At 37.6% G+C, this 23437-nt stretch overlaps 1 protein-coding gene across 1 annotated transcript in view; it reads left to right on the forward strand.

Moving 5' to 3' along the window:
* The window catches only part of DNAH8 (dynein axonemal heavy chain 8), a 286065-nt gene that overhangs the window by 67120 nt on the left and 195508 nt on the right, over nt 1-23437 (forward strand). Inside the window, 5 exon segments of the mRNA XM_045542103.1 lie at nt 1359-1465; nt 9917-9992; nt 10967-11156; nt 17996-18192; nt 21314-21440. Coding sequence (XP_045398059.1) covers nt 1359-1465; nt 9917-9992; nt 10967-11156; nt 17996-18192; nt 21314-21440 — 697 coding nt within the window.

Genomic DNA, 23437 nt, shown 5'->3' on the forward strand with positions numbered 1-23437 from the left:
AATAAAGGTTGGGAAAGAGGCATGAGGCTTCTTTTTCCTTGTTAGACCGTACCCTTCCGGTCGCGTATGAACTCCGAATGCTACTCCCCCACTCTCACTAACTGCTGCTTTCTCTCCCTCGTGTCAATTTTCTTTTAATCCCTCATACCCACCTTCTTTTCATTCTTTCTCTATTTTACCCACTTTTACACACTCTAATACAGTTTTGGAAATAGCACACATTTGTTCCACTTTCACCTTCTTGCTCAAGGCTGATATCACTGGTCGATTGGGAAACACTTTTCTGTGGAGTCTGGATTGTAGCCTTAGACTTCTCCGTGCCATGCACCAGGCACTGTTAGCAACCAGTGGGAGTCGGCTGGAAGAGGATGGGTACTCCCCTCTCTGCAGTCTTTGTCTCCCAGTTGCATTCCTGTTTGACACCGGCTGGGATTCCTAGGGCACGGCTGAGAACCATCAGAGCCTGTCCAACTGGGGAATCACTTGGAGCTGCATTAGTGCAGTCACCTCCCAAACAGCCTCTGTCTCTCAAATCCATCTCCCACATTGCTGCTGCCAGAAGGGTCTGTCTAACAAAGAAATCTGATTATGTCACACCTGTGCTTTAGCTTGATAATTCTTCATCCCTAACCGTGCCCCTTGCCACACGGAAAAGCTGTATTCTTCTTTGTTCATGGCTGATAGGTCTCTGTTCTGACCCAACTCAACCTGCCTCACCTGCCCAGTCTTAGAGGGGCAAGATTTTACAGCAGGGAGCAGCAGTATGGCCACAGCCTGGCCCCAGATGTGTGACTCACTGTACAAACAAGACGTGGGCCAGACCCCTGACTGTCAGGCTCAATACCTGGCCTGTGCTCTGACCAATAAGCTTGGCTACTCCTCCCAAGGGAAGGAAGGGTATGGAGAGAGTCATAGTTGCATCCCATATGTTTAGGTATTGTGTATTTTATAATACGTGTGTCCACCAAGCTGAGCTTCCTGAGGGTGGAGACTATTCATCCTCTTGTGCCCACGCCCTTAAGCATTGAGAAATGCACCACACTTACAGAGTCCTTCACTTCTGCTGGGGGAGTTATTGCGTATTGAGCAAACCAGGATTTTTTGAATAAGCTATTTTTGAATTTTGGCTTTTGGATAAGTCCTTCTGGTTTGCCACGGTGTTTATGCAAGCACATTTTTCATATGTTTTTATTTGTCTAAAAAATCGGGTAATTTAGGATTGAATTTATTTCTACAATATCATTGAAATTGTATAATTTATTATTTTTCACTTTTCACATGTCATTTCTAATATTGTATCATTGCTTTGGGGATGTTAGAGATTTAAAAAAAACATTTAATATGATTTATTATTACAGGAATGTAAAGAGGTCTATGCTTTTTTCTCTCATCAATTACTAGACAGTCTTCAAAAAGCTACACGGTTATCTTTGGACACAATGAAAAGAAGAATATTTGTTGGAAGGCAAGTTGAAAGTATGCTAAATATGTCTGGTAATGCTACCTGTCATGATATAATGCTAATAGCATATCTTATTTTATTAATTTATTAATTTTTAAAAATTATAAAATTTAAAATATAGCATTCATTAAAAAACTGTATGAAACATTTATGTAATATACTGAAAGACTCATGGTCATATGAACAACCTAGCACCCTGCCTGAGATAAAGAAGACTATCAGTCCCCTAACTGGTCCTCTCCCTGCTCACCCAAAGGTAATCACTATCCTGAACTTGGTGTTTATCATTGTCTTGGTTTGCCTTACAGTTTTGTATCCCAAATCAATGTATCATTTAATTTTGCCTGTATTTGAACTGTGCTTAGTATTATGTTTTTGAGATTCATCTATGTGTTATAGTTTATTTTCATTTCTGTATAATTGGAGTATATATAATCTGTGTATCTATTCTACTGGTGATGGTCATTTGGATCATTTCCTGTTTGAGCTATAAAGAATAAAGCCTCTGTGAGCATTCTTGTACCTGTCTCCTGCTGAGAGATTTACTGCCCCAGGGTATGTGCATGCCTTGTTTTACCAGGCAGCGTCTTACATGAGACTGCCCATGGCTCCTCATCCTTGCAAACAGTATTATTAGATTAAAAAGTTCTTGCCTTTTGTACTGCTTGAGTCAAAGTTATAAGAGTGCCCATCCCCCAGATAGTGTACATTGTACCTGTTACATGTGATTTCACCCATCCCCTCCTCCCTCCTCCCTCCTGCTGACTTCCATGAAGTTTTACTTCCAGCTGTGCACGTGAGTGCTGATCAGTTAATTCCAGTTTAATAGTGAGTACATGTGGTGTTTGTTTTTCTGTTTTTGCAATGCTTCACTTAGGAGAATGGTCTTCAGTTCCATCCAGATTGTTACAAAAGGTATTAATTCATCATTTTTTGTGGCTGAGTAGTACTCCATGGTATGCATATACCACATTTTATTAATCCACTCATGAATTGATGGGCACTTAGTTGATTCCACATCTTTGCAATTATGAATTGTGCTGCAAAAAACATTCAAGTACAAGTGTCTTTTTGATAGAATGACTTTTTTTCCTTTGGCTAAATACCAAGTAGTGGGATTGCTGGATCAAATGGTAAGTCTACTTTTAGTTCTTTGAGGAATCTCCATACTATTCTCCGTAGAGGCTGCACTAGTTTGCAGTCCCACCAACAGTGTATAAGTGTTCCTTTCTCTCCACATCCATGCTAACAGCTATTGTTTTGGGACTTTTTTGATAAAAGCCATTCTCACTGGGGTTAGGTGATACCTCATTGTGGTTTTGATTTGCATTTCCCTGATGATTAGTGATGCTGAGCATTTTTTCATATATTTACTGACCATTAGTCTATCTTCTTTTGAAAAGCTTCTGTGTGTGTCTTTTGCCCACTTTAAGGGGGTTGTTTGATTTTTTCTTCCTGATTTGCTTGAGTTCTTTGTAGATTCTGGTTATTAGCCCGTTATCAGATGTGTATCATGTGAGTATTTTCTGCTATTCTGTCGGTTGTCTATTTGCTCTGTTTCCTTGGCTGTGCAGAAGCTATTTAATTTAATGAATTCCTATTTATTCATTTTGGTTGTTGCTGTGATTGCCATTGGGGTCTTCTTCATAAATTCTTTGCCTAGGCCGGTATCTGGAAGAGTTTTTACAACATTTTTTCTAGAATTCTTATCTTTTCATGTCTTAGGTTTAAGTCTGTTATCCATCTTGAATTAATTTTTGTGAGTGGTGAGAGATATTGGATCCTGTTTCAGTCTTCTACATGTGCCTATCCCATTTTCCCAGCACCATTTATTGAATAGGGATTCTTTTCCCTATCTAGCGTATATTGTTGTCTGCTTTGTTAAAGATCAGATGGCAATATGTGGATGGTTTTATATCTGGATTCTCTGTTCCATGCCATTGGTCTATGTTTCTATTTTTGTGCCAGTACCGTGCTGTTTTGGTTAGTATAGGCTTAGAGTATAGTTTGAAGTCTGGTAATGTGATGCCTCCCAATTTGTTCCATTTGCTTGAGGTTGCTTTGGCTGTCTGGGCTCTTTTCTGGTTCTAAATGAAGTGTAGAATTATTTTTTCTCGATCTGTGAAAAATAACATTGGTATTTTGATGGGGATTGCATGGAACCTGTAAATCACTTTGGGTAGTATGAACATTTTAACAGTGTTAATTCTGCTGATCCATGAGCATGATATGTTTTCCATTTGTTTATATCCTCTGCAACTTCCTTCCTCAGTTATTTGTAGTTCTCTTTGTAGAGATCTTTTATCTCTTTGGTTAAATAACCAAAACATTTGTACCCCCTGTAACATTCTGAAATTTAAAAAAACTGAAGTCATAAAAGTTCTAGATATAATGTGGAAAAAATGTGAATAGCCTCAGTACATGGATATCTAAGTATAACACAAAACCCAGAATCCATAATAGAAAAGATTGATAAATTAATCTTTTTACATGGTAAAAATTTTTAAATGCTAAAACCCTAGAAGACAAATGATGACATGGGGAAAATTACTTTCAACATATATCGCAGGAAAAGCTAATATTCTTAATGAAACAGAAATACCACAAATCTATAAGGGAGGAAAATCATCCAAGAGAAAAATGAGCAAGAGATATAGAGATAGTTCATAGAAAAGGGACAAAAAATGGCTTTTCAGTATTTGTATTTTCATCAGCTTGGACTGTCATAACAGAATACCCACAGACTGAGTGGCTTAAACAACAGAAATTTATTTTCTTACAGTTATGGAAGCTATAAGTCCAAGATCAAGGTGCCAGTAGGGTTGATTTATAGAGAAGGCTGTCTTCCTGGCTTGCACATGGCCACTTTCGTCTGTCTTCCCATGGCCTTTCTTCTGTGTGCAAGAGGAGAGAAAGAGATCTCTCGTGTCTTTACCTCTTCTGGTAAGGACACTAGTCCTACCTGATTAGGGCCCCACCCTTACGACTTTCATTTAACCTTACTTACTTCATTAAAGACCCTATCTCCAAATACTGTTCCATCAGGGGCTAAGGCTTTAACGTGAATTTGAGGGGGACACAATTAAATTTATAACAATGTGAAAAAATATTTATCCTCACTGATAAGAATAAAATGTAAATTAAACCTAAAATGTTAACCTAGTGAAAGTTTAATGTGAACCAAATTCTTTAAGAATTTAAGAAAACATTTCATACGTGTATGGTAATCATGTTAATTGGTGTAATCTTTAAGAAGGGCAATTCAGTAATATATGCCAACACTTAAGATGAATGTTCCCTTTTAAAAACAGTTTTTTGAGATATAATTTGCATGCAATAAAATTAATCCATTATAAAAAAAATTCTTGCTAACATAAGGGATGTGAAATGGCATCCCATTAGGATTTAAATTCTAATTTTCCTGGCTACTGATAAGGTTAGATATATTTTCATGTGTTTACTGTCCATTCGTCTTTCTCTTCCTTAAAATTTGTGGTTTTTTCTTTGGCCTGTTTTTCTATTGAATTGGATTAATTCATAAATAGTCTTAATTTATTACTTTGTTGATGATAATATAGCAAATATCTTCTCTCAATTTTGCCTTATCTTTTTATTTTCTTTATTAATATTCATTTTCCTTAGCTGAGTTTTAAGAATATTCAAATTTATCAATCTTTTTCTTAGTGATTTGTGATTTTTATGTCCTTTTGAGGAAACCAACCCTTCCCTACTTCATGTCTTCTAAAAGTTTTATAGTTTTGACTTTTACATTTAGGGATTTAATTTACATGGTATTGATTTTTATGCTTAGTGTGAGGTAGGAGACCAGTATATTTTTTTCCGTATGGTTAATGAGTTGACCAAGCAAAAGTTTTTGAAAAATCAACTTATTATTATTTTTTTTTTGGTGGAGGATGGTTAAGTTGCATTGAATCCATAGATCAATTTGGAGAGAATTAGCATCCTTATGAATATCAAGTATTATGTATTACCTCTGCATTTATACAAGTCTTTAATATCACTCAGTGAAGTTTTATAATTCTCTGTGTAAAGGTGTTACACACTTTTGTTAGATATATTCCTTGGCTATTCACTGCTGATTTTTAGTTTAATTGTACTGTTTAAATCTCCCAGTGTGATTGTAGGCTTGTCAAATTTTCCTTTCGTTTTGGTCAGTTCTTTTTTTATGTATTTTAAGACTGTGTTGTTAGGTATATGCAAAGTCATAGCAGTTTGATCTGCTTAAGAGTACTGTTCCTTTTACTTTTATTTAGTGACCTTCTTTATCTGTAATATTTTAATCCTGATTCCTCAAATTCTTTTTAGTTTGTTATTAATTTTGCTTTCCCAGCTTTTTTTGTATAACTTTCAATCCTTTAATTTACGCTTTTCTCTGTAGTTTTTAGTTTTACCTTTTAAAAGTAACATATACCTGCTTATTTTCATTCAATCTGATTATCTGTCTTTTTAATAGTGAGTTTAATCTGTTTGCACTTACTGTGATTTTTTTAAATATAGTTGCACTTGATTTATGACATTTTATTTTGTGTTTTCTTCTTATTAGCTGTTCTTTCTCTTTGATTCATTTTATTATCACTGTTATCTTTTGGATGGATAATTTTCATCTTTTATTCTCTTTTCTGTACTTTTCTGGCATATTTAATTAAAATCTCCAGGTTCACTTGAATTTTTTGTATCCCACTGGTTCCTCAGTGAGGATTTACGAGGGGTAAACTCTCTTATTTTTCTTTGTAAGTCTGAAAATGTTTTGCCCTCGTACTTTCAAGACAGTTTGGCTGGATGTAAGATTTTATTGGCTGGATGAGGTGGCTCACGCCTGTAATCCTAGCACTTTGGGAGACTGAGGTGGGAGGATTGCTTGAGGCCAGGAGGTGGAAACCAGCCTGAGCAAGAGCGAGACCCTGTCTCTACTAAAACTAGAAAAGTTAGCTGGACCTGGTGGCCCCACCTGCTTGGAAGGCTGAGGCAGGGGGATCACTGGAGCCCAGGAGTTTGAAGTTACAGTGAGCTGTGATCAACCACTGCACTCTAGACAGGATGGCAAAGCCAGTCTCTGTCTCAACAACAACAACAACAAAGATTTTATTGTCTCTTGGCACTTTGAAAGTATTTCCTCGCGTTTCTCTGACTTACGTTGCTGTGCATGAGAAGTCTGCAGTGAGTATAACTGAAGATTCTTTTTTTATGCTTAATGTTTCTGCAGTTTTCTTACCTTGTGTGGATTTGTCTTTATTTAATCCTGCTTTGTTCTCAGAGTGCACTTTCTGTTTGAGGGCTTAGAACTTCCCTTAATTCCTCAGCAATTTCCTCTTTAGTTATTGCTTTGAGGACATTCCTTCATTGTCTTCTTCTGGAACTCCTATTGAATGTTGAATAGAGTCACCACGTAGATTATTGTTCCAACTAGGAGACTTTTGTGCATGAAGGGACGCTATCCACATGAGGTGCCAGGACTGAATTAATCTGGAACAGTCCCTGGGCACACTGGACATGTGGTCATCTCATGTGTTGGGGCCTCTCAGTCTGTCTTTCCTGTCTCCTCACTACTTTGTCATATATTTTATATTTTTGCCTTTCTGAACTACATTATAGGCAAGTGTCTCTGTATCTGTTCTAAAGATTATGTCATCTGTTGCATCTTCAATATTTCAATACTTTTTTCCTTATCCTCCAGATATTGTATCATTTCTGCCTTTTTAGTTTAGCAATTTCTTTATTTTTTTATTTTTTTGGAAGATAGAGCCTTCACATATCTCTTTGAACATTCTCAATTTACTTATTTTACAATTTACTTATATGTTTATACAATAATTTTTATCTGAAGAGAGTTCCCGTTTCAATTCTTTATTTCTTTAGCCCTCTTCTTTACTCTTAGACTTATTCACGTATATTGGGATTTGAGTGTGTGGGCTCTCTTTGAGCAACAGCTTTCTTTGTTTTTGTGTTTCTTTCTCCTTCTCTCCTTTCCTATCTAGGAGTTTCACTTTTGCCTCTAAATGACACTTGGAACCTTGAGTTCAGAACCAGGTCTTACCTGTTCACATTACCGCCCCGGAGAGATGGAGAGATGCTGGGAGGAGGCAGGGCCAGCCCGGAGCACACAGGTGGTCTGACTTGGTTGCTCATCGGGGAAGCTGCAGATTTGGGCCTTTTACTCTAGGCCCACATCTTCTGGAAAAGCTGTAGCTGTGGGCAGTAGGTTGACAGACTTTGTCTTGCTGTTGTTTTGCCTCTTCATTAGTGGGGAGCATCCTCTTAGTTTTTGCCTTCAAGCAGTGAGCCTGGCCGAGCCCCGTTCAGGTCCTCTCGGTCCTGTGTCCCACGAGGGCCAACCACCCCATTGTCACCGCCTCTCTCTAGACCAGAGCCCTGGCCGGGCAGCCTTTGTGTTTCTGGTCCATTTCTAATTCACAGAGATCCTTTCTTGTACTTGAGCATTCTCACGTCCTTTGTATCCATGATTGTGATGTGTTTGGCAGAAAGAAGTGTTTTTGAAGCATGAACTCACCGTGCTACGTTGGTTTACAAATTCTGTGGTACTTAAATCATTTTTGAAGAGGCACACATGAGGACAGTACTCAAAATCCTCACTTGTCTAAATGTCTTTCTCTTATCCTCACACAAAAATGCTAGTCTGGTCTTCTTGGATCACAATCCCTTTTTTTTATACTCTACAAATGCTCTTCCATTGGCTTCTTTTGTTTCAATTTTTAGATGAGAGTTCTGCCACTAATTCAATTTTTCTTTATATTGATAAGTAACAACTTGTTTTGATGCTTACAGGATTTCTCTTTTATTCTTGGAACTCATAAATTATATGTTTAGAGGTATGTCTTTTTTACCCCTTTAATCCTGTCAGGCACACAGAGAATCTTTTCCAGATGGGAAAACAGGTCCATTCTTAAGATTAAAGGAATGCTATGCTTTTTTTTTTTATTTCAGCATATTATGGGGGTACAAAAGTTTAGGTTATGTATATTGTCCTTGCCCCCCCCCCCCGCCAGAGCTTCAAGCGTGTCCATCCTGTAGATGGTGAGCATCGCACTCGTTATGTTTGTATACACCCATCCCCTCCCACCCCACATCTGCCCCACACCCGATTAATGTTGGAATGCTATGCTTTAATTTGCCATATCTATGTAGGATTCACATGCTGGATCTACGTAGTAAAATGTCTCTGAGTTGAGTGACCCTCTGGAAGTTACTTAACCTCTCCCTGCCTTGGTTTCCTTATCTACAATACCGAAATAATCGGTGTTCGTAGGAGGGAGAACTATGGTATTTCATGGAAAGTGCTTGGAAAGTGCCTGGCATACATTAAGCATTCAATAAATGTTACTTATTCTTACTTTTTCCTTCAGTAATTTCTATTTCTTTGTAATTTGCATCTGAAATTTTGGAGAATACCTTAAGCTGGTCCTCTAATTTGCTGATAATAAGGTACTGAATGATCTAGTGTGCTGTTCACTGCCTCTACTATTAATAGCTTAGTTGTTTGTTTATACTGCATGAAACTCTTTCTTGTTCTCAAATTGTGCCCTTTATGTTACAGTCTACACTTACTTTATTGCCGAGTTTCACAGGGAGACTATGAATTAGACAGTTTTGTTTGCATGCTTGCTTTTAGTTCAAAGAGTTCCTTGCAATAATATGTTTATCTGGGAATCACTCGCCCTGGGTGCTAAAAGTTGGGCCTCCACTTTTGAACTGTGGTGTCTTTATGTTTCTTGTGATCCTCTCCCCCCCATCTGCTTGTGCCTTTGCTTCCTTACTTTTACTTACTACTTTTACTGTATTAATTTTAAAAGGCAGTGTAGTTTTTCAGCAATGATAGCATTTCTTGCATTCCCAGAGAAAAAAAGAATGAAAAGTTTACATTTATTATAATTTTGTCTGGGATCGGGATGGAGGTCAAGGCAGAGAGAGCTAGCCAAACTACTGCACAGCTCTGTGTGTGTCCTTTATTACTGGACTCATATGTCTGTACATCTGTGCTTCTGGCTGTGCATGAGTGATATTTAAAAAAGCAGTTTTGGGAAGGCTTTGACTGGAAACCTTTTAAGTCTTATAAAAAGCATATATAAAAATGTATATGAAGGTATATGCTTTTTGTTGGTGACCTCATCCTGCACCTATTATAGGGCTAGAAACAAAGAATACTGTTAGTAAACGTTGGTAAATGGTTATTACAGAGAGAGCAGCAGCGTTAAAATACTAGCAAATGTATATGAGACTATTTTACCTCCAGGAGTATTGTATCATTGTGTTTTCTTAGTTTGCAGCAATTTATGGTTCTATTCTAGGTAATACTCTCTGTGTGTAACTTGGTATTTAAAAATGGTCTTTATTTTTGGGACTGAAACTTATAGCATAATAAACCATTTATGAAATTTTAGGTTAACATTTGTCAGCTAAATGTCCATCTTATTACAGCCTTCCCAGACGAAAGCGGTCAGAAGACATTATTTCCTTTATAAAAACTGAAGTACATCTTGCAATTCCTAATGTGGTAAATATTATTAAACACAATGATATTTTGGTAATGTTTTTAAGGAGTACAGTATTAGAACTGTGAACTTTCATTTATAGTAACGTCTTAGTCCTTTGTATTTCTTCATTTCCTCTTACTTTTTGAGTTTTGACTTAGCAAAAATCAAAATGTCATCTATATCTGTTATTAAAAAGTTAGTTCTGCATAGCTCATGGTGTATTAGAGGACTGGTGTGAGAGTTGTGTTAAGCATCTGTTTTGCCATCTTTTAGCAAGTATCCTACAAGTTGCCTTGCTTTTTCTCCAGACATTAGATCGTCTAAATAAAATCATCATAGATGTCCAAATCCCTACCCTGCACACATAACTGTGAAGCAGCCTGCCAAGGGTGGCAGAATAATAGAAAGGCAGAAGGAGCCTTGTCCCAAGCATCGTGAATGCCTGTGTGTTTCCATGGCATTTATCTCTGCAACTACCCCAGCTGCTCACTGGCATCTGGGACCCCAAACCACACAGGCTGGCTGAGGTGCCTTCTGTGCTGGGCCACAGGATAAGGCCAGACAGGAATAGCCTGTGACTCACCTAGCAGCACCTTTGCTTGGTTTCACCTCCTGAAGGATAGCTCCTTAGCTTATTGGGCACATTTCAAAGAACCAAGGTGAGAATCTTGGTGGTACAGCTTCTTCAGTTGTTTTGCTCCACGGATCTCTAACACATAGTCCACAATTTTCTGCTGCATCCAGCCACCCTCATGGGAAAGGATGACAAGCACTAAGTTTGACTTTTTGCCCACAGGAACTGGTAGAACAGGAAAACCTCAGGTTAGAGAAAGTCTGCAGCTCATCCACCTCTGACATTCCTCTGCTCAAAGCAGCCTCCCACTGGGCCAGCTGAGGCTTTCCGCACTGGCTTGGTGGGGCATGGGGGTGGTGAGAATTGGGGGTGGGGTTGCATGAACTGGCAATATTATGCCCTTGCTTCTTCTTTCTACAGGTAATGGTTCCTAGTTTGGATGATATTCAACAAGCCATTAACCGTATGATCCAGTTAACCCTGGAGGTCAGCAGAGGGGTGGCTCACTGGGGGCAGCAGCAGACTCGTCACGTCAAGTCTGCCATTGCTAGTCCCACCATGACGGACCTGCCCCATCAAAGCACAGGAAAACAACTGAAGAAGGAAGAGAGTAAGAATGTTAAATCTCAGATGAAAGGAACCTTAGAGTCATAACAATTAGTAAATGGTCTTTCTGCTTCTTCTTGGGTTCTACAGCATATAGATTTTTTAAAAGTTATTTTTATATATTTATTTGATAAAATTTTGCATTAAAAACTAGTTTTCTCCATCCTTCCTCTTAAACATAACATGCAGACATTTCTTTCCATTTTTTGGCGTGGCTGAAAAGGATTTTTATCACAGTTCTATTATCATAACCTTAAAAGTTAAAAAATTAAAATAAATCTTAGCACTAATTTTACTTTCAGCATTATATTAGATTGCATAAACTTAGTGTAGAACATGGTGTGTAGAAGATCTGAATCATATGTTCCTTGTACACAAAGTAAACATAAATTAGTCCCTTAAGTAGTTACGGATATGATATGTGGCTCACGCCTGTAATCCTAGCACTCTGGGAGGCCGAGGCGGGTGGATCACTCAAGGTCAGGAGTTCGAGACCAGCCTGAGCAAGAGCGAGACCCTGTCTCTACTAAAAATAGAAGGAAATTATCTGGTCAACTAAAATATATACAGAAAAAATTAGCCGGGCATGGTGGCGCATGCCTGTAGTCCCAGCTACTGGGGAGGCTGAGGCAGTGGGATCGCTTAAGCCCAGGAGTTTGAGGTTGCTGTGAGCTAGGCTGATGCCATGGCACTCACTCTAGCCCGGGCAACAAAGCGAGACTCTGTCTCAAAAAAAAAAAATAAAGAAAGAAATAAAGTAGTTATGGATATGATATGATAGTGACCCAAAATTTCATGGACATTTTTGGACATTTCCTTGTATAGAAAGCCAAACTCTTTTCTCCCAAAACTATATTGCCTCCACTGGTAATCAGGAAAATGCAAATTCAAAACAACAAGATACCATGTAAGCTACCTTTCTGTGTTGCACCAACGTTGCTTGCTCAGCTTACATCTATGGGCAAATGGGGTGTTCCCTACAGCAGCTAAGGAGGAAGGATGAAAAATCTCAGGCCTGGTCTATGTGACTTGGGTTCATATGTGGGTGTCAGCTGAAAATGGACTAATACTGCACTACAGCCCACTCAGGAGTGGCCTTAAAGGACAGCGAGGGGGGAAATTCCCCTCAGTGGACAGAGCTTTAAGCAAAATATCCTTTTTAAGGAAGGAGAAGTGGTCTGAAGCAAAGATATACATGGATGTGGAATATTGGGAACTGGAATTAAGCACAGCAGAGAGATGAAGGGAATTCCCAGGTGAATGAGGAAGGATGGTTACGCAATGACGTTTGTGTTCTAAGCATAGAAAGCAACCGGTGTGACTCAAGAGACAGATGAGTTTTGGCTGCCCTCACCAAATGCCTGATGCCATGATACTGTCTTTTAACTTGAAGACAGAATGCCTGGGTGAACCTAGTCCACATTCTTGTCTGTGCTTGCTTGCTTTCGTCATGTGCTGATAAACTTGCTGTTCTACACTCATTGCCCTGGGTCAGCTGAAGAGGCATTCATTCTTCACAACTGTTCTGCTTTGACCCACTACTGAGAACTGGAGGCAGGTAATTAATTGTGCTGTAAGGAAATACAGATTAGCCCACTGTCCTGGCTGTATTCTTCCTGGACATACATTAATTGGCCCATCAACACAGTCCTGCCCAATGTCCTGATTGCGATGAGACCTATATTTTCTAGGACTCACTTATCCTACCCCATGGCTTCTGCACAAAAGGCTTTTGTAAACTTGTAGGAAAACCGAAGCCAGACTAGACCCAGAGACTCTGTTCAACTTCTTTTCTTGTAGGAGCCTTCATCTAACATGGACAATTCTTCACAGCTAGGTTAGTGCTTACTGCTCAGTTTTTAAAAAATTAAACAGTATATTGTTTAGAGATAAGCACATTGGTTTATCTTCAAGTTTACCTTCAAAGAAAATTCAGGATAACAGTTACCTCTGGAAGTAAGGGAGGGAATAGGATTGGTGAGAGGCCTGGAGAGGACTAATGTATTAGCAGCATTCTATTCCTAACCTGGAAGATGAGTACATTGGAATTCATTTTTTCTTCTTCTTTAATATATGTTTTATATATTTCTTATTCTTTTTGAGCAATGTATTTTATATATGTGTCTATAAATATGCTATATTTAACTCACCCACACATATATTTAAATACATCCTCTTAGCAAACTAGGACTATGAAGGATTTTCTGATAATGGTATTTGTTAAAAACCTTAGATGTATTCCTTTCCCAATAAAATGAAGAATAAACAAGGAATCCTGCTATCATCACTTTTATTCAGTATTTTACTGGAGATCCTCTTTATGAAATAAGACAAGAAAAAATGAGAATAAGAATTGAAGAGGAAGACTAAGATTGTCTTTGTTTAAAGATCATACATAGAAAATCCTAGACATCTAGGAACAACTTTTAGAACTAATAAGTTCAGTAATGTTTATGTATAAAAAACTGACACACAGAAAAAAAGAGTCTTTCTACAATCACCAGTAATTCAAGTAAATGTAACAGAAAAAACAGACTTTTCACTAGCCACAAAACCATAATGTACTTAACAAATAAATATAAAAAATTATTGCATTTTTGGAGAAAAATGATTATTACTGAATGACATAATGGAATACAGCAATCATGAAGAAGTCATGAAAAAGTCAGTTCTTTGGTTAATCTACAAATTCAGTACAATTCCAGAGAAATCACAACAGAATTTTTTTCTATTATTTGTCAGCTTGATTTGTCAACTTGATTGTAAAATTATATGGAATTCTATACCACTGTAAGAAGACTGTAGTTAACAATAACATATAGTTTCAAATAGCTAGAAGGAGGATATTGAATAAAGAAATGATAAATATTTGAGATGATGGATGTACTAATTACCTGACTTGATCGCTGTACATCGTATGTATCAAAATATCACTATGTATGCCATAAATCTGTACAATTATTATGTGTCAATAAAAAATTATATGGAAGAACAAAGAGCCAAAAATAGACAAGAAAACTTGGTGAAGAAAAACAATGTAGGGGGCCTGGCCCTTCCAAATAGCAAGGAATATTACAGAGCCAGACTAATGAAGACAATCTTTTAATGGTCCAAAAATCAGTAACATATCAATGGAATAGATAGAGGGTACAGAAACACTCATATATATGAAAATTAGATACATGACATAGGTGGAATTGCAAATCTGTTGGGAAAGAATGTACTATTTAGTAAATGGTGCTAGGGAATTTTATCCATATTGAAAAAACTTAAATCTTATTTAAGATATATTTACAACTTAAATTTAACCATACCTGCTATTCTATATTCTATAACACTATTCTATCTATTGTGTAACACTTTTGAAATAAAACACAGCACAATATATTTATGACATCAAGGTAGACAAGGATTCTCAAGACATACAAATCTCAAACCATGGGGAAAAAGATATTTAAATTTGACTTATTTATATTTAAAAACATCTTTAAAGGATGACTAAACTTAAACAACCATGTTGGAATCCTTAACAAAATGTTAGCAAATGGAATCCAGCAATATATAAAAGGGAGTACATATAGTAATCAAATGAGGTTTATCCCAGAAAGGCAAGGTTGGTTTAGCATCCTAAAATGCACCATATTAAATTCATAATCATCTCAATAGACACAGAGAAAGCGTTTGACAACATCCAACACCCTTTCATGGTAAACATCCTCAACAATCTAGGAACAGAACTGAACTTCTTCAATCTGATAAAGGACATCTAAGAAAAATCTGTAGCTAACATCATACTTAATGGTGAAAGACTGAATTATTTCCTCTGTAAGATCAAGAACAAGTCAAGAATTAGAATGCTAACTCTCACCACATCTATTCAACATTATACTTGAGGTTCTATCAAGTGGATTAAGATAAGTAAAAATATCAAAGATATGTACATTGGAAAGAAAGAAGTAAAACTGCATTAGCATATGACATGATCTTGTATGCAAAAACAACCTAAGGAATCCACCCCCACCAAAAAAATACTACTAGAACTCAACAAGACTTCAGGATACAAGATCAATATGCAAAATTCAATTGTATTTCTAAATTTTAGCAATGAACAATCTGCAAATGAAATTAAGAAAACAGTGTTGTTCACAATAGTATCAAAAAGAATAAAACAAATTTAACAGAAGGAGACCTATATATCGGGAACTGCAAAACATTTCTGAAAAGTACATCAAGGAGAGGTACATCATGTTGGTGGATTGGAAGATCCAATATTGATAAGTTGGCAATTCTCTCCAAATTTATGTATGGATTTAATGCAATTGTTATCAAAATGCCAGAAGGCTTTTTTGCAGAAATTGATGAGTTGATCCTAAAATTTGAATAGAGAATAGAGGAATTCAAAAGGATCTATAATAGCCAAAAAAGTTTGAAAAAGAAGAACAAAGCTAGAGAACTTATACTACTTCATTTCAAAACTTACTATACAGCTACAGTTATCAAAACAGTGTGGTGTTGGCCTAAGGACAGACAGATAGATCAATGGGTCAGAATATAAAATCCAGAAATAAACTCTTAAATTTCTAGTCAGTTTATTTTCTGCAAAGCTATTATGTTAATTCAATTGGGGAACAGACAGTCTTTTCAACAAATAATGCTGGAACAATTAGATATACATGTGAAAAAAAAAGTTGGACCCTTACCTCACACCATACACACAGCTTAACTCAAAATGAATTACACAGAAGTAAAACTATAAAAATTTAGAAGAAAACACAGAAATGTTTTATGATTTGGGGTTAGACAAAGATTTCTTAGATATCACAGTAAAAGCATGATCCAGAAAAGAAAAAATCTATAAGTTGCTCTTCAAAAGTTACCCAAAGTGATTTGTAGATTCAATGCAGTTCCCATTAAACTACCAAGGTCATTTTTTGCAGATAAAGAAAAAATAATTCTGCACTTCATATGGAACCAGAAAAGACCCTAAATAGCCAAAGCAACCTTAAGCAAAAAGAACAAATTGGGTGGCATCATTTTACCAGATTTTAAGCTATACTAGAAGGCTATAGTAACCAAAACAGCATGGTACTGGCACAAGAACAGAGACATAGACCATAGACCAATGGATCAGGACAAAGAACCCAGATATAAAACCATCCTCATGTTGCCATCTAATCTTTGAGAAAGCAGACAAAAATATACACTGGGGAAAAGAAACCCTATTCAATAAATGGTGCTGAGAAAATTGGATAGCTACATGTAGAAGATTGAAACAGAATCTGCACCTGTCACCACTCACAAAAATTAATTCATGGTGGATAACAGACTTAAACATAAGGCATGAAACTATAAGAATTCCAGAAGAAGAGGTTGGAAAAACTTTTATGGATATCAGCCAAGGCAAAGAATTTATGAAGAAGACCCCAATGGCAATCACAGCAACAACAAAAATAAATAAATGGGACCTAATTAAATTAAAATGCTTCTGCAGAGCCAAGGACACAATCAATAGAGTGAATAGACAACCCATAAAACAGGAGAAAATATTTGTATGCCATACATCTGATAAAGGGCTGATAACCAGAATCTACAAAGAACTCAAGCAAATCAGGAAGAAAAAAATCAAACAACCCCCTTAAAAAGTGGGCAAAAGACACACACAGAAGCTTTTCAAAAGAAGATAGACTAATGGCCAGTAAATATATGAAAAAATGCTCAACATCACTAATCATCAGGGAAATGCAAATCAAAACCACAATGAAGTATCACCTAACCCTAGTGAGAATGGCTTGTATCAAAAAGCCCCAAAATAACAGATGCTGGCATGCATGCGGAGAGAAAGGAACACCTCTGGGGCTGCAAACTAGTCAATCTCTACGGAAAGTAGTATGGACATACCTCAAAGAGTTAAAAGTAAAACCTACCATTTGATCCAGCAATTCCACTACAGGGTATATACCCAAAGGAAAAGATGACATTTTATAAAAAAGACACTTGTACTCAAATATTTATTAAATATAAGACAAAATAAAAGAGCCAATGAGTGGCCTGGGCTTAGAGGAGACTGTGGTATATTCAGCAGACACCAGTCAGCTTTAGCTAACTGTTGCCAGGCAGGAACATGGGCCCATACTACAAGATTACACCATTTTAAAAGAAAGGCTGGAAATCTGTAATTTCATGTGAAATATCATTATTTTTATAATAACATTATTAATAATGTTAACGCTGTGTTAAAAAAAAGTGCTGTGTGGTCCAAATAAGAGTAATCTGTATAGTCTCTGCTTGACGGAGAATATTTGAGAATTTTTAATCAAGATAATAACAGGATCAGACTTGTTTTATCAAGAAATGTTTATAGTAGGGCCAAGAGTTACTGTATGATCTCTATATACCAGATGCTGAGCTGAAGGTGAACATAGGTGGTCTCATTTAATCCTCATATGAATCATCCATGAAGATTAAATAACTGGCCTAAGTCATTTGGGTAATAAATGTGGTGTCTCTCCTTTAGCCATTAAGCTGTTCCACAGGGTAGAAATCTCAATTCTTTTAACCTTTTCCTAAAGGGCTTTTTAAAATTGGGGGCGTTTTAATCCATGTCTTTCAGTTCTCTCTGAATAACACTGTTCTTCCAGATTAAAGAAATCTAGACCTTAAAATCTAACACAATAGTTTAATAAGTGAAGATAGCAAGAAAATAGCTCTAATTACTTAGAAAGCTCTTAATTACTTGGAGGCAGAGTCTTTAAGAAAATAGTTTAAAAAACTATGGATATGAAAATCGATAGTATTAGAGTTGGATATAGAAGTTATTTATAGTATAATAACATCTGCTTTCAGAATCTTTTGAAGAAATTATTCCTGCAAGGAAGCCGAAGAATTTCTACCCGGGGGTAGCAGAGCACAAGGATATTTCCAAGTTGGTCCTCCTCCTTTCTTCCTCTGTGAATTCTCTGAGAAAGGCTGCTAATGAGGCCCTGCAGGACTTTCAAAAGTATAAGACTCTCTGGACAGAGGACCGGGATGTGAAAGTGAAGGTGTATTTCCTTTACTTGTGATGTTGTTTGGGTTTTAATCGTTTATTTCTAACTCTTTTGTTTTGTTTTGTTTCTTTATTTCAAGGTATTATGGGAGTACAAATATTTTGGTTACATGTTATGACTTTGCCACACCCAAACCATGATTTAAGGCATGCCCTTTCATCTCTACAGTGCTCACTGTGTCCATTAGTTGTGGGTTTACCCAACCCCAACCCCTCAATCCCTAAATAATCTTACTGTTGTGTAAGCACCTTAGAGTTGATCAGTTAGTGCCAATTTGATGGCGAGTACATGTGGTGCCTAATCCTCCATTCTTGTGATACCTCACTTTGGAGGATGGGCTCAAGCTCTATACAGGAAAGTATAAGAGGTGCTAGATCACCATCGTTTTTTATAATTGAGTATTCCATTGTATACATACACCATTTTTTATTAATCCACTCATGGATTGATGGGCACTTGGGTTGTTTCCACATCATTACAATTGTGAATTGTGCTGCCATAAACATTTGGGTGCAAATGTCTTTTGTTCCTTTGGGTAGATGCCTAATAGTGCTATTGCTGGATCAAATGGCATTTCTATTTTTAGCTCTTTGAGGTATCTCCAAATTCTTTTCCACAGAGGTCACACTAATTTGCAGTCCCACCAGCAATGTAAGAGTGTTCCTATCTCTCCACATCCTTGCCAGCATTTGTTGTTTTGGGATTTTTTGATAAAGGCCAATCTCACTGGGGTTAGATGATATCTCATTGTGGTTTTGATTTGCCTTTCCCTAATGATTAGAGATGTTGAGCATTTTTTATATGTTTGCTGGCCATTATTCTGTCTTCTTTTGAAAAGTTTCTGTTCATGTCCTTTGCCCAATTATTGATGGGGTTGTTTGATTTTTTCTTGTTGATTTTTTTGAGTTCTAGGTAGATCCCTGTTATCAGCGCTTTATCAGATGTGTAGAGAGCAAATATTTTCTCCCATTCTGTAGGCCGTCTATTCGCTCTAATGATAATTTCCTTGGCTGTGCAAAAGCTTTTTAATTTGATCAGGTCCCATTTATTTATTTTTGTTGCTGCTGTGATTGCTTTGGGAGTCTTATTTATAAATTCTTTGCCTAGGCCGATGTCTGAAAGGATCTTCCCTACATTTACTTCTAGGATTCTTAAGGTTTCATGCCTTAGGTTTAAGTCTATTATCCATTGTGAATTGATTTTTGTAAGAGGTGAGAGGTGGGGATTCAGTTTCAATCTTCTGCATGTAGTTATCCAGTTTTCCTAGCACCATTTACTGAAAAGAAATTCTTTTCCCCAGTGTATATTTTTGTCTGCTTTGTCAAAGATTAGATGACCATATGCAGATGTTTTCATCTCTGGATTCTCAGTCCTGTTCCAAAGGTCTATATCTCTGTTCTTGTGCCAGAATCATGCTGTTGTGATTACTATAGCCTCGTAAGACAGCTTGAAGTCTGGTAGACTGATACCTCCCAGTCTGTTCTTTTTGCTTAATATTGCTTTGGCTATACGAGGTCTTCTTTGGTTCCATACAAAGCATAGAATTATCTTTTCTAGATTGGTAAAGAATGATGATGGTACTTTGATAGGGATTGCATTAATTCTGTATATCGCTTTAGGTAGAATGGACATTTTAACAATGTTGATTCTGCCAATCCATGAGCAAGGTAGATTTTTCCATCTGTTTACGTCTTCTACAATGTATTTTCTTAGTGTTTCGTAGTTCTCCCTGTATATGTCTCTCACCTCTTTCGTTAAATATATTCCTAGATATTTAATTTTCTTTGAGGCTATTGTAAAAGGTATTGCATTTTTTATTTGAATTTCGGCTTGAATGTTATTGGTGTATATGAATGCCTCTGATTTGTGTGTATTGATTTTGTATCCTAAGACTTTACTAAATTCAATTATCAATTCCAGGAGCCTCTTGGTTGAATCCTTGGCGTTTTCTAGAGATAACAGCATATCATCAGCAAAGAGTGAGAGTTTGATCTCTTCTGCCCCCATTTGGATGCCCTTAATTTCCTCTCTTGTCTAATTTCTCTAGCAAGGACTACCAGCACTATGTTGAATAGAAGTGGAGATAGTAGGAAACCTTGTCTGGTTCCAGATCTAGGTGGGAATGAAGGAGGACTGAGCAGAGGCCCAGGACCTATAAATGCCAAGCTCTCGACACATTCTAGCTGGTGTGATTCTCACATGGATACACTCAGGCAGTTGATCAAAATGAGATTTCAGACAGATTTCGTTTAATCCCCTTAAACAATTGAGTACCAGTTATGTGCCAGACACTGTCCAGAGGCCACATATTCAAGGGTGTGTCACACATACACAGACCCAGCTGTGTTTTTGGTTAGAGATTCAAGGAAACTTTACAGTTCCGGATAACCATTTGCAGTAGGCTGTGAAATTCCCTCTCATAGCTTCCTCTCCTAGCACTACCAGGATGTCTCGTTCTTCACCCAGCCACTGGCCCTGTAGCATATGCAAGTGTAAAAGTACATAAGCAAATGCAGTTTTCTTTTTTTTTTTTTTAATAATTTTAAAGAGATTTATTCTGAGCCAAATTTGAGGATCATGACCTGGAGCCACGCCCAAGAGGCCCTGAGCAAGTGGACTCGCTGTGGCTGGGTTACAGTTTGGTTTTATACATTTCAGGGAGACAGGGGTTACAGGTAAAGTCATAAATCAATACATGGGAATCATACATTGATTTGGCCGGAAAAGGTGGGCCATCTCGAAGCGGGTGGGGGGGGGTGTGTGGGGTGTGTGGGGAGGTGGGGGTGTGTGAGGGGGTGGGCTTACAGGTTTTAGGTGGGTTTGAAGATTCTTTGGCTTGTAATTGGTTAAAGACATGAAGCTTTGTCTAAAGGCTTGGAATATTTTAACATAGATGCTGTTTATCAGAGACAAGCCACCTGACATAGATTTGTTGTGTAAATTGAGGACCTGCAGGTTTGTCTTGCATACCCTTAGGCCTGTTAATGCATTACAAAGGATGTCCCCAAGGAGGGAGGGGGTATGATAAAGCGGAGTTTTCTAATTTAACTATTGTAAGTGTAAGATTTATACTGTTAAAAAATTAAAGGAAGTATTAACTCTTCCCTTACTATAGGAGTTTTTGGCTAACAACCCCTCTCTGACGGAAATCAGATCAGAAATTCTACACTATGCTACTTTTGAACAGGATATTGATGAATTGAAGCCAATTATTATTGTAGGAGCACTTGAATTACATACAGGTATTTAAAAATTTTGTATTATGTAAAGTATCTATATTTTGACATGAAATGTTATTTTATTTAGCAAGCAGTTATTAAGCTGCCTTGGTATAATATTATAAATGTTAAATAGTTCTGTGCCATCAATATTCTTTGCATACACACACACACACAGACACACACACATCCCTACAGTCTGATTCTTCAAATGGCAAACAACTAAAACTGCAGGGGAAATTCTCTTTCAGGTTACTGTAAGGAGGGGTTGTGTGCATGAGAGAGGAGTCAGACGGTTTGAGGTCTCATGAGAACTTGATCCGTTTGGGATCAGAGTATCAAAGGATGATGAGACAACCACTTAATAAAGACTGAAATGATGTCACTGCTTGCTATAGGAAGAGAGAGCTATGCTGGTCAGGCACAGTGTTCCTGGCGGGCCAGACTGCTGGTCTTATGTAGGGCGTCTGGGCAGCATGGGGTTCAAGGACTCTGGGTGTGAATAGGTTGACCCATCGTAGAAGGATCCTTATTCAGGCGAGACTGCTGGCAATTGGTTGGCACTCAGAGGCAGTTTATTGGACTATGTCCCTCCTGATTAGTTGGCATTCAGAGGAAAGGGGCTGACACCGATTGGCTTGCAAAAGTATGAGAACTGGGGTGAACTGGTCTATGATTTGGGTTTAAAACTGGTTGTGGTGGTTGTTACCATGGTTATAGAACAGTCAGTCTTGTCCTAAGTTTGTGGGAAGATTTTATTCTCAGATGATATTTGAATGACCTACTTTACATGAATTATCTATCTTAAGTAGATTTTCAGGCCTATCCTTAAGGAGTTAATGTAACTGTGTCTCTCGAATTTGACCTCGTGACCTCTTTAACCTTCATTTCTTCTGCTGGTGATAGTTACAGTATGTACTTCATGAACTGCTTTATGTGAGACACTTAGGATAGTACCCAGCAAATAGCTGATGTTCAATAAATATTAAATCCTGTTATTACAACTACCAAGAGAGGATTTAGTAACTTGGTAGACTGAGGCAGGAAGGATGGCTTGAGGCCAGAAGTTCAAGACCAGCCTAGGCAACATAGTGAGACCCCCATCTCTAAAAAAAAGAAATAAGAAGAAAAATTAGCCAGGTATGGTGGCATACCAGTAGTCCTATCTACTTGAGAGGAGGATCACTTGAGCCCAGGAGTTTGAGGCTGTAGTGAGCTATGATTATACCACTGCACTGTAGCCTGGGCAACAGAGTGAGAAAATTAAAAAAAAAAAAAAAAAAAAAAAAAAGGAAATATTCAATTTGACGAAGAATCACAAATACTTGAGGGGATTTCATGTAGAGTTTGTGGATTTCCCCTCAAGTACTTGAGATTCTTCCTCAAATTAAATAGTTACAGGAACTTCTACAGGAGTAGAGTTTTGAAAACTGCACTCTATTGTTTTAAAAAATTTTCTATTTGTCTTCTCATAATGGTTAGCACTATGACTCTTAATATAAAAAGCAACTGTAAGCTGGGCATGGTGGCATGCACCTGTGTAGTCCCAGCTACTGGGGGGCTAAGGTGGGAGGATCTCTTGAGCCCAGGAGGGCAAGGCAGTAACGTGCCATGATTATGCCTGTGGCCTCCAGCCTGGAAGACATAGTGAGACCCTGTCTCTGAAAAAGAAAAAGGCAACTGCAGCATAGTGTTATGGTGGGCCAGGCCAGGGCTGCTTGTTTCTGGAGAGAGGAAATTAACAAATGGAATAGGTAATGATAATTATGAAGAAAGGGGAAGGGTGACTGAATCCCTGAGGCCTGGAAAAGGAGAAAACAGGTCCGTGAGAGGACCACATGAGATATGATCTCATAGTCTCAGTCAAGAAGCTGGCTGCATGGTTCTTCTTGGGCCACACTTTTTCCTTAGCCCCATAGGCCTCTCATTTGAACTGTTGGCAGGTGAGAGGGGAGCAATCACATTTCAAGCTTGGCAGGGCTGGGGAGTGTAGGGGTACTGAGAAGAAAAGAGAGGAATGG

Source organism: Lemur catta, chromosome 2 (assembly GCF_020740605.2).
Source record: "Lemur catta isolate mLemCat1 chromosome 2, mLemCat1.pri, whole genome shotgun sequence".
Lineage (NCBI taxonomy): Eukaryota > Metazoa > Chordata > Mammalia > Primates > Lemuridae > Lemur > Lemur catta.